Source organism: Maylandia zebra, unplaced genomic scaffold (genome assembly GCF_041146795.1).
Source record: "Maylandia zebra isolate NMK-2024a unplaced genomic scaffold, Mzebra_GT3a scaffold03, whole genome shotgun sequence".
NCBI classification, from domain to species: domain Eukaryota; kingdom Metazoa; phylum Chordata; class Actinopteri; order Cichliformes; family Cichlidae; genus Maylandia; species Maylandia zebra.
Genome location: NW_027490033.1, coordinates 204,663 through 217,422, shown reverse-complemented (window position 1 = coordinate 217,422; position 12,760 = coordinate 204,663). Strand labels below are relative to the sequence as shown.

The 12,760-nt window shown below is 41.5% G+C and overlaps 1 protein-coding gene across 1 annotated transcript in view; it reads left to right on the top strand.

Moving 5' to 3' along the window:
• Window positions 1-12,760, top strand: part of LOC112432436 (protein NLRC3) — a 3,307,575-nt gene that overhangs the window by 3,164,019 nt on the left and 130,796 nt on the right. The window contains exon 66 of the mRNA XM_076881152.1: window positions 11,088-11,261. Coding sequence (XP_076737267.1) covers window positions 11,088-11,261 — 174 coding nt within the window. The remainder of the gene's footprint in view (window positions 1-11,087; window positions 11,262-12,760) is intronic.

Below are 12,760 nucleotides of genomic sequence, written 5' to 3'. Positions count from 1 at the left end.
AGTATTATTATCAGATTAGACAAGATTACTTTGTATGTTGCTGCATTTCAGGATATCTATAAAGACGCATATCTTATTTATGCCATTGACGTCTGAACACATAAATAGTTCTCGTCTTTCTTTAGGTTCATAGATCAAGGGCGACATCTGTTGGTGAAACTGTAATATGAAACCTATATCTTCCAGTAATATAGATTTCCTACTTGCGCATTTATATCAAATTATGTACAGCATGTTTATATTGCCATTTGCCATTATGAAAATCTATACATGTAAAATATAGTTAGTAATTTTTAAATGTACCAGTGACTTACTTAATTTATTAGTCTTATAATGCAATCTTTCGTAGGCCTACTGTAGATTCAAAATTGTATTTCTGTAAAATCCCTGAATATTTTCTCTTGTATGCAGGGTCAATGCTTAAATATGTTCAAGGAGGATCTCAAGGACAGGATGAACCATCCAGTAGTAGTGCCATCCCTGGACATCAACCACCAGCCATTGTAGACCCTGCAACAATCCCACTGAAGTACAGAAGACACTGACAGATAAGGGAGTAGCTGACATTGATGGACCTGAGATGATGCAGGAAATCATCAACCTTCCTCAGCTGCCACCACAGACGTCTGCTTTGGAAATGCTGTCATTTTTACATGACAATCAGCTTCAAGAGGTATATCCCAATCTGTGGATTGCTCTGCGTATTGCACTGACCCTGCCTGTCACAGTTGCCTCTGCTGAGCGAAGCTTTTCAAAGCTCAAACTCATTAAAACGTACCTGCGTTCATCAATGGGGCAGGAACGTTTAAGTGGTCTGGCTGTTATCAGCATCAGTGGTGACGTGGCTCAGAAGCTATCATATGATGACCTTATAGCTGATTTTGCAACCAGAAAATGCAGGCGTGGTGTGCCTCTCTAGGCCCTAGAGAGGCACACCACGCCTGCATTTTCTGGTTGTCAGAGTATGCCCTAGAGTCTAGGGCATACTCTGACAACGAATTGTAAAAATGTTTAACATAGTTACTTAAGGAATGTGGCTTTTGTGTTCAAATTCTTATTTTTCTTATTTAAGTTTCTTATTTAAATTCTATTGTGAAACTATTTGTAAATATATTAATAATAATACTATTATATTATATTATATTATTTTTTTATAAAAAAAATTACACATTATTGCCAGGCTCTTTGTTCTTGTTCCAATGTTCAATTTTTGTTTCAGTATTTATTTGTAACAGTATTTTTAACCTCCTTTAACCTTATTTATTTGTTTAACTGTCATGTTTGTTGTTATTTAATTAAACAAATTCCACTGAGAAATTCAAAAGTATTAATGTTTTTTTTTTTTTTTCAGTGGCGGGGGGCACCATAAAGCATTTGTGCTTAGGGCACCCAAATGGCTAGCAACGGCCCTGGGCTGCTCAATTAATCGAATTTTATTCACGATTACGATCTGGGCTTTCAACGATCATTAAAAATGACTGAGCCGATTATTAGCCCCTCCCTCATTTATCCGCGACACCTTAAAGGCCGGTCCGTGAAAATATTGTCGGGCATAAACCGGTCCGTGGCGCAAAAAAGGTTGGAGACCGCTGATTAAGAGGACCCGAGGGAAGCTCGGAAAGCTAAGCAGAAGTTATTTGGAGAGTGACTGCCGTTGGTTGAAAAGAGAGTTTAAAAAAAAAAAAACTTCAGTGGTGTTGCACACTATTTTATATTATTTTTTAAAAGTCATTGTTAACCCTTTAAAGCCGGTCAGAGCAGCACGCTCCGTTTTGCGTAACTATTTTTAAATCCCTGTAGAACCTGAACCGTGTAAGCTAGCGCAATAATTTGTTTTGCATATGAAACCGGAGGAGTTGTACTTACATCTGATGCCATCAGCTTGTCCTCGGTCACGGTTTCGTTCCACATATAGCTTTGCAAAAATTGCATAAAAAGCACTTGCAGGAACAAAAACATAATATTCCAGAAACACGCTTTGCCGTTCCTATCAGCTGTTCGTAACACTTCCCACAGTGAAATGATGCACCTGCTGTTTTCTTTGCAAATTTGCATCATAGGATTGTTTTTTGTTTTTCCTGCAGTATATAAAAATTGCTGTATCTCCAAAATAAAACTATGAAGACACTCAAAATAAATTTCCTGTGGTGGGAAACAATTTTTTGCAACTTTATTGTATTTAAAGTTTTGAGGGATAAACCTCTTAAATTTCTCCAAGTAGAAATATATGTAAACAAAACAAAAGCGATTTTCAATTTTTTTTGTAGTTTATTGCACTTTTTTGCAATTTATGTAATTACTATGGACTTAATGCAGACATATTATTAAAATATGGGCTATAACAGTTGTATTGATGTATAGCAACTTGAAATGCTCCCACAAATGGCACTACAGCATATAAAAAAAAAAAATATAAGCTCTGGTGGACTTGGTTCTATAGTAGGTCTTAAAGGGTTAAATAAATATCGTCAAATAATCGTGATTATCATTTTTGCCATAATCGAGCAGCCCTAGTGTGTAGTGCATAATGTTGAAGTTCCAGTAGTGAAGCTGAGGTGTCTATGACGTGTCCAGCAGTCTGATGGCCTGGTGGAAAAAGCTGTCTCTCAGTCTGCTGGTTGGGGACCGGATGCTGCAGAACCTCCTTCCTGATGGAAGTAGTCTGAACAGTTGATGGCTGGGGGGACTGGAGTCCTTGATGATCCTCCCCGCTTTCCTCGGGCACCGCTTCCTGTAGATGTCTTGGAGGGAGGGAAGCTCACCTCCAATTATCCGTTCAGAGCACCGCACTACTTGCTGGAGAGCTTTGCAGTTGTAGGCGGTGCTGTTGCCGTACCAGGTGGTGATGCATCCAGTGAGGATGCTCTCAATGGCACAGTGATAGAAGGTCCTGAGGATGCGGGGGCTCATGCCAAATCTTTTCAGTCTCCTGAGAAAGAAGAGGCGCTGCTGCGCCTTCTTCACTGTTTTGTTTATGTGTACTGACCACGTAAGATCCTCAGCCAGGTGTACACCAAGGAAGCAGAAGCTGCTCACTCTCCACAGCAGCGCCGTTGATGGTGATGGGGGTGTGTACTTCTCTGCTCCTCCGGAAGTCCACTATCAACTCCTTTGTCTTTGCGACGTTGAGGGTGAGATGGTTGTCTTGACACCAGTGGGTCAGGGCGCTGACCTCCTCCCTGTAAGCCGTCTCATCACCGTTGGTGATAAGACCCACCACTGTAGTGTCATCCGCAAACTTCACAATGATGTTGGAGTTGTTAGTGGCTGTGCAGTCGTAGGTGTAGAGTGAGTACAGGAGAGGGCTCAGTACACACCCCTGTGGTGCACCAGTGTTCAGTGTGATGGGGGATGAGGTGATGCTGCCCAGTCTGACTACTTGGCGTCTATCAGACAGGAAGTTAAGGATCCAGCTGCAGAGGGAGCTGCTCAGTCCTAGATCCTGCAGATTCCTGTCCAGCTTCGAGGGAACGATGGTATTGAATACTGAGCTGTAATCTACTGTTAGCTTGCAGTAAGAGTGTAACAAGCTAGTTTACAATGTTAGTTAGCTAATACAGTATTTTGTACTTTCAGTTTTACGATGGTCAAAGAGAAGGCAATGGTCAGAGGCCATTCTTCAATAAATCAGCACAGAAAGGAAAATAAGTCTGGTTATTGGAGCATCGTTATCTCGCTGTCTAGCTGGTGAAACTAAGGAACTCAGGGCGAGGACAGCAAAGTTACCAAAGGGGAAAAACGATCAAATTAAACCTGCATCATCTCAAAAATCACAAGTTTCTCTAAAATGTGTTTATTTTAGGGCTGCAGTTATTCATCATTTTAGTCATAAAGTATTTTATTGATTGTTCGAAAATTGAATTGGATTAGAAATAGTTTTCTTATTAATGAGCAATAATTATTATTATTCCAAAGAGAAAACACACGGGTCTGTTGGTTACCATTTTAGAAATTGCCATCCTTTAATGATTCATCTGTTAAAAAAAATATTTTGACTGCTTTTATCTAAAAAATATTTTGAGATGCTGAAATGCTGAAATAATAATAATAAAAAAAACAGACACTGATGTCAACATAAAGGTAAACACGCAATTTAGTTTCTTTAGTTTCTGGTTCTCTCCTGTATGGACTAGAGAACGCACGATACCACTTTTTTGTGTCCAGTATCGATATGAATCCGATACAGCGTATTTTTATAATCAATAAAACAGTTTTTTTAATATCTTTCTTTATTTTGTATAAGTTCATACTCAAGTTTTAAAAAATAAAACATTAAAGTTATTTAGTTATACCTGTATGCAAAAAACACACTGCACCCAAAATATTTCATAGTTCAGCAACACTGATCAATCTAATAAACTTAAACCTGCACCATCCTCCCTATTCTGGTATTTTAAAGAGTACTTAGCAGAAATATTAAACAACCTAACTAATAGGGTTGCAAACTCCCAGCAAAAAAAAAAACTAAAGGGAACCATCGCCCACCCTCTGCCTCGTGATGCTTAATCGACATAATCGACTTTAATTTAATGCATGTATTTAAAAAAAATGCACAGAAATCAATTATTTTTCAACAACAATTAAATAGATTCAACATCTTTCTTCAACAGAACTGCAGACTGCACAGATGGTATCTTCCCAAAGGAAAAAGTACTATAACTTACTAGGGTATATATTAGACTTAATAGTTACTATATACAATATTAGATTTCTATACATTTTACGTTAGATAAAAACTTTGGTTGTAAGATTCAGATAATTATTTATTAAAAGCGAGACATTTTAAACGAGAATAAGAAAGAAAAGTATTTCTTTGTGCCCCCCTTTTCCCTGTTAATGCCCCAGCTGGCCCCCTGGCAAAACCGTGCTAGACCCGCCCCTGCACAGTTACCAGCTGTCAGCTACTTATAGCATTAGGCATTAAAGTAATATTAAATAAATTCTAACAACAGCTTATCAAGCTTAAACGTGCTGCTGTGGTTTATCTGCTGGTTTCCTCTTTCTGGCGCAAAGTGGGAAACAAACAAGAGAGACGGAACTTGCGATCAGCTGATCATTGATTAGTTTCATGATTGAAGTAGCAGCAGGAGAGGGAGGGGGAGAGGAGGCGCGGCAGTCGCTCCATATATCGGTTGTTAAGCTTAACGTGGGAATGCGTTACAAACACTGAGAGAGAAACTTACAAACTTGCTTTACTTCTCTAGGACAGCTTTCACTGAGAAGAAATGCCGATTTGGAAACATGTAGCGAGGCGCTAAATGCTCCACCAGACAACCGAGAGGTCTCTTGTTGTCACATGCAAGAAAGCATGCTCTGAAGAATATCCAGGTAGATAACTGTGGCGATATGTTGGTTATATTACTTTAAAGTGCAACTGGCTAATTCTTATTTTAGCCAACTCGAAAAGTAAAAATGATGCAACGACCTTGAAATAACACATTTATCTCACTGAAACATGTCATTTAAATAAAAACATTTACTGAAATTAAAATAAATATACTGAATATAATATGGCTCAGATTTAATGGAATATAATGATCCTTTTGTGTTGCTGTTAAAGAAAGGGATAATGTGTGATTACTGCTTTTAAACTATGGGCTACAAACTAAATCCTTTTATTATTTCTGTCCTCGGTTTTAACTCATTACTAATCATTAGGATGAAGCCCCCTAAAAAACAACGTAAAGGTCATGAAAATGTAAACAATTTGGCATTTTGATGATGCATCATCCACATTAAAAAGTAGAGATCATATCAGCCCTGTATTTACTTGTATCGGATACATAAAAAATCTTTCCGTATCGCACAGCACTACAGAAAGCTCTTTTCTAGGGTTGTATTAAACATCTGTAACTACCGTAACTCCTGATCCATTTCCTCAATTAAAAGAAGTCCAATGATTCCTGAGAGCAGCAACTCTGCACTTTTCATTAATATTTGCATCATTACGGTAATCCCAGGTACATTGTTGCAGCAGCCCCGTGAAGGCAAAGGTTGAGAGAATAGTGAGTGAGCGTGATGGAACAATGTTATCACATGTTTGGCTTCTTTTTACCATGTTTGTTTGTTTTGTTCTTTCATGTGTTATTTACCAAGATTTGGATGGTGTTCTGCCTCGAGTTACCATAATGTCCCTAACATCACAAAAAAGCACAGAGTTGCTGCTTTCAAGAACTGCTGGAATTTCTCATTTGCCCCAATGGTTCAAGACTCAAGTTAGGCTAAAAACACTGGGACCAGTTTAAATGGGTTCATCTGTGTCAGCTGCATCGTCACTGCTGCTCTTATGTTATGTGTTTTTGTTGAAAACTAGGTGCTGTTTGGGCTTAATGATGTCAAACTTTTCATTCACTTGTTTGCTCCTAAATACGTTTCTATTGCAGGTCTTTTCCAGTTGAAAATGTGAGTGAGCACTACACAAATTAGTGACACTGAAATACACTGAAAAGAAAAACAACTAAACTAAATCCAAACAAAAACAACTAAACGAAGTAGTTACACACGTTATAGAATATATATACTGGGCATACAAGCCTGGCCTAAGCTTTCTGTCAGGAAGACTGCAGCAGTCCAGGAGTTGGGTTAACTGTCTTTAAGTCCCACAGAAGAAATGTTTACATCAAAGTGCTTGCCAGGCTTAATCCAAATTAGGTACAGCCATACTTGAACTTATCATTGTATAGTATGTGGGACTATGAGCAATGGTTTTCTGGAAACAGAAACAGGCAATTTTATCATTAGTAGAGTCACAAATAACTAGAAAACAATTGAAAACATAATGTACTCAACACAGCAATATCTCACAATATCCACAAGGGGTCACTATAGCTCATATATTGCCTAAATAGCACGTCATACAAATTGCCAATCATAAGGCACGGACATGGCAAGCTAGCCACAGTTAAACTAAACAATAGAAAAGTCCTTTATTTGTAATACCGCTGGATGTAATGACTGCGGGAGATTACAGCCACTGCTATTAACTTAGTGCCAAATAATCCTACCAACATGGTATCAAAGAACTGAGGCATAACTTTAACATGCACAAACAATTATAACAGCTTCATGCGAGTCATCCTGCCAAAAGGACTAACACTCACAGGTTCATAAACACACAACTTAATCACACGAAACAACTGCGATGCTCTGCAGTGGCACCTTTAGTCACTCCCACTCTGCGTGCTGAGCACATGCCCACTGATACGCTTATTTCCTTTGAGTGTGCTTGATTTCTGCCTCTAGACATTCTGAGGCCGAGTCAGAGCAGGAAACTTGAGCACACGTGGTCTCATTAAATCAGACAGATCAGTTTGAAAATCCTAGCTGTCTTCTTTCTAGTTATCATGTTACAAGATTTTAAGAAAACTTGAACGCTGATCATGAGTTGAATGGTAAATGGTCAGCATTTGTATAGCGCTTTTCTAGTCCCTAAGGACCCCAAAGCGCTTCACACTACATTCAGTCATTCACCCATTCACACACTGGCGATGGCAAGCTACATTGTAGCCACAGCTGCCCTGGGGCGCACTGACAGAGGCGAGGCTGCCGGACACAGGCGCCACCGGGCCCTCTGATCACCACCAGTAGGCAAACACGGGTTTAGTATCTTGCCCAAGGATATTTGGCATGCAGCCAGGAGGCAGCCAGGAGGCAGCCTGGGATCGAACCACCGACCTTCTGATTAGTGGCTGACCTGCTCTGCCACCTGAGCTACAGCCACCCCAATGAATGCCACTGATCTTCAAAATCATCCAAGCTTTTTGATAAATGCACACAAAAGTCGGGTGTCCATGCCACCCGCATGCAAGGTGACAAAAATACCCCAATCAGCCTTTCAAGCTGACAGCTAAAGAAACCATTTCACCAGATTTAGCTTCTTGGATATTGTGTTCACTATACTGTGTTCAAAATGTACTTCTCATTTAATAGAAGAAATGTAATCATGTCAATATAGAGGATTTCAAATTCTCACTCCTGTTAATTAAAAAAAGAAAAAAGTAGGATAAGACATGAGAAACTCCTTGAAAAGGACAGTCGCCATTATTATTAATGGCAAGAAGGCAGCGGGTCCAGATGGCATCAGCTCGAGGGTCGTCAGGTCCTGCGCGGACCAACTGTGTGGGGTGATGGAGCACCTCTTCAACCTGAGCCTGAGGTTGGGAAGAGTCCCACAGCTCTGGAAAACCTCCTGTGTTGTTCCAGTGCCAAAGACTTCACGCCCCAAGGACCTCAACAGCTACAGGCCGGTGGCTCTGACGTCCCACCTGATGAAGACCCTGGAGCGGTTGGTCCTGGCTCAGCTTCGGCGCCTAACAAGCTCATCACTGGACCCACTTCAGTTTGCCTACCAGCCTGGCATTGGAGCGGATGATGCCGTCATTCACCTCCTACATCGTTCCCTCGCTCACCTGGAGACCGCTGGAAGCACTGTGAGAATCATGTTCTTTGATTTCTCCAGTGCCTTCAACACCATTCTTCCCTCGGTTCTAAAGGACAAGCTGGTGAACTCTGGAGTGGACCATCACCTCACTACCTGGATTTTGGACTACCTCACCGACCGACCACAGTATGTGAGGACTCAGGGCTGTGTGTCGGACAGGGTCGTCTGCAGTACGGGGGCCCCACAGGGAACGGTTCTGGCTCCGTTCCTCTTCACCATCTACACTGCAGACTTCTCCCACAATTCCACCCGGTGCTTCCTGCAGAAGTTCTCTGATGACTCTGCAATAGTCGGCCTCATCACTGATGGGGACGACAAGGAGTACAGAGGACTGACTCAAGACTTTGTGGACTGGTGCCAGCTGAACTACCTCCAGATCAACGCCAGTAAAACCAAGGAGCTGGTGGTAGACTTCCGCAGGCACAAGCATTCTCCACTGCAACCACTGAACATCCAGGGTATGGACATTGAGGCTGTGGACAGCTGCAGGTACCTTGGTGTTCATCTGAACAACAGACTGGACTGGACTCATAACTCAGACGCCCTCTACAGGAAAGGGCAGAGCAGGCTGTACCTGCTGCGGAGACTCAGGTCGTTTGGGGTGGAGGGCCCACTCCTGAAGACCTTCTATGACTCTGTGGTGGCTTCTGCTATCTTTTATGGTGTGGTCTGCTGGGGCGGCAGCATCTCTGCTGGGGACAGGAAGAGACTGAACAGGGTGATCCGAAGGGCCAGCTCTGTTCTAGGATGCCCTCTGGACCCAGTGGAGGTGGTGAGTGACAGGAGAATGGCGGCTAAGCTGTCATCCCTGTTGGACAACGTCTCCCACCCCATGCAGCAGACTGTGACAGCACTGAGCAGCTCCTTCAGTGGGAGACTGCGGCACCCACGGTGTGGGACGGAGAGATTTCGCAGGTCTTTCCTCCCCACTGCTGTCAGACTCCACAACAAAGACTTTAACTGAACAAACACACACATCCACACATGTGCAATAACACTAAGTGCAATAATCTTTTCTGGCATCGTTGTATTTTTACTCAGTTGTATATAGCATTCGTATTCTATTTTTATCTTATTGTATATTTTTATTCTATTTTATTCTACTGTATATAGTATATTATTTTATTCTATTCTGTACAGCTGTGTACTGTATTTATTCTTATTGTATTCTAATTTTTGCGTCATAACTTTTGCACTGTCCACTTCCTGCTGTGACAAAACAAATTTCCCACGTCTGGGACTAATAAAGGTTATCTTATCTTATCTTATCTTATCTTATCTTATTAAGTTCAACAATCTACGAACATTGTCCCCATGGTGCCTTCCTGCAATGAACCCCGTTTGATCTGGATTTATAACCTGTGTAATAATTTTACTAACTCTTTTCGCTAAAATCGTGGTGAGAATGCGCAAATCAGTATTAAGTAATGAGATTCGCCTGTATGATTGACAGTTTGTGGGGTCCTTGCCCTCTTTATGGATTACGACAATTGTAGCATCGTTCCAGGACGGCACCATAGTCCCAGTCTCCAGAGCGCAGTGGTAAGCTTTCAGTAATAAGGGTGCGACTTTGTCCTTAAGTTTTTTATAGAATTCGTTAATAAAACCATCAGGGCCAGGACTGTTTTTAGTTTTAAGGTTTGAAATCACCTGTAAAATTTCTTGTTCATCGAACTCCTTTGCTACAGACTCTGACAGTGTTTTTAAATTGATCTTTTCTAAGAAATCAGATAGTGTATTGTTATCTTTACATGTATCTGAATTTTTATATAATGACTCGAAAAAATTGGCAAAACAACTTGCAATTTGATTTGGTTTAGTAATCAGGGTTTGATCTGACTTCAACTTTTGGACCATATTACAAGTTTGCTGTTTCCTGAGTCTTATTGCCAGCAATCTACTAGCCCTACTACCCTGTTCATAGTACTTTTGTTTAGTGAATTTGAAATTGCCCTCAATTTTCTCGTTCATTAAACTATTAAGCTCACTACGTAACATTTTAAGATCGGAAAGCAAATTGGCTGTCCGTGCTTTTTTGTGTTGTTCCTCTAGGTGTTTTATTTTGGCCTCCAATTCACACCGCCTAGCCTCTTTTCTTTTCTTCCTGTCACTTGCAAATGATATTATGCGACCTCTAATGTATGTCTTGGTGCAATCCCAGAGAGTTAAAGGCGATATCTCTGGAGTTGTGTTCAACTGCAAGTAAGTATTTAGTTCAGTATGTATGAACTCACAAAACTGCCAATCATTTAGGAGTGAGGCATTTAGTCGCCAGACTTTAATGTTCTTGATGCTCCTGTACCATCTCTCTGTCATCCTCCTCGCTCCCTCTTTGCACTCACAGTCTTTGTGCATCATTAACACTCACATGTGGAAAACCAAAGTTTTACTGGGCAGAAGATGATCATCAGTGACTCTGTCTTTAAAACACTCTTGTTAGAAATGTTCGACTTTAATGTGAAACATTCAGAGTTTTTTCTCTTGTTGTGTTTGTTTGAAGCTGCTTCCTGTTGGCTTCAGCTGTTTGGAGTTTCCATTTTCTAAACTTCTACATTCTGAACCTTCTTCAGCTCTGAACAGATGATGAAACACTGAATGATTTCAAGCTCTTTGTCTAATAAACTTACATCTTTCATTCTCTATACAGATTGTGGAACTGTGATTTGTCAGAGATCAGCTGTGATTATCTGGAAGCAGTGCTGAAGCTCAACCCTTCGTATCCCAGAGAGGTGGACCTGAGAGACCACAAGCTGCAGGATTCAGGAGTGAAGCAGCTGTGTGTTCTTCTGGGGAATCCACAACATCAAATTGAAACTCTGAGGTCAGTCTCCACGTTTTAGTTGTGCTGACACTGTCGATCTGTGGAACTAAAACCTTTATACAGGAAGTCTGGTTCAGCTCTTTGTAGACCTTCTAATCTCTGATGCTCTGAGTCTTACTCAGTAGATGATGCAGAGTTGTGAAGCCGATGTGGGTGAGGACACTCGCCCAGCTCTAACTACTTTGACGTCCAGGCGGCTTCCCTGCTTGTCCTGATACAAACAAACCTGAGTAACCTTGCAGGTCAGATCTCATCAGTCACACCTGTTATGGCAGCTCTCCTCTAGATTGTAGTTCTTGTTAACCTGGGATGGTTTTAGAAGCCTGGACCACAGACTGCAAGGGAAGATATTACTGGGAAAGGCCAAAGCAACCTATTAGACCCATTAAACACTAACATAGATGAATACTCAGATTTAAACCTTTATTGTTTCACAAAGGGTTAAAAAGGGAACGTCCACAGTTTAGACTGCAGCAGATTTTATTAAAGCAGTTTGACAGGAGCAAAGCAAAAACACAAAGAATAAGTGTTTCACATATTAATACATATAACATAATAATAAAAGAAAAGCAAAATAATGATACAAAAGAATGAAAAAGTTGTCCAGAGCAGCAGGATGTCTGAGGTCTGCAGAAACACAAAAACACAGCAGCTAAAAATAGTTGTTGAAAGAAAACGAGGTGGGAGCTGCTGATTCCTGAGCTTTGATACTGGATTAGCTTCAGTAGTTATTCCCATCACTGCTGTAGGAGCTACATTTAGTCACAGCTGATTGTCTCCTTTGACCAATCAGAAGACTACTGTTGTAAAAACAAGCAGACAAAGAACCAATGAGAGTGAAGAACAGGATAAAGAGCTCGTGTGATGGAGGCAAAGCAATAATCAGCAGACTGTAGCAGTTTCTATCTGGATGAAAGTAGAAGGAGCTCAGCGGAGCTCAGTCCCATATCTTTGGTTAGAAACAACATCAGTGATTTCCTGCTGCTCGAGATGATTCCAGCAGCTCTCATTACAGCAGCTGATGAGAGAAACAGCTGATGGCTCACAGCTCGTGCACTGTTGGATCTCCAGATGTTCACGTGGCTGAAGTCTGTGAAGAAACTGTGGTCCACGTAGTTCACACGGCCTCAGATTGGACCGAGCTCCCTGGATCACTGCAGCATCCTCAGCTGGTACATGGACGTCTCTGCTCCTCAGTCTTGGAGCCCCTGCAGGTCCGTCCACACCACCAGGGTCTTCTCACTCACCTTTCCTTTGTCCTCGTCCTTCATCGGCCGTGCTGTGTCTTTGTTCCTGCGGTGTTGTTCCCACGATGCAGCGCTGATGTTCCCTCCTTGAATGCACAACAAGTACGGTGCTGGTCTTTCTCGGGTGGAGCAGAGACAGATTGAAGTCTTTCAGGCTTTAGTGCCGACTTCCCTGACAGAGGCTGGACTCCATGGTCTGCACAGGAGGCTTCTACACTGTGTGGAGGTGACTCCTGGACTTGAAGACAGGCT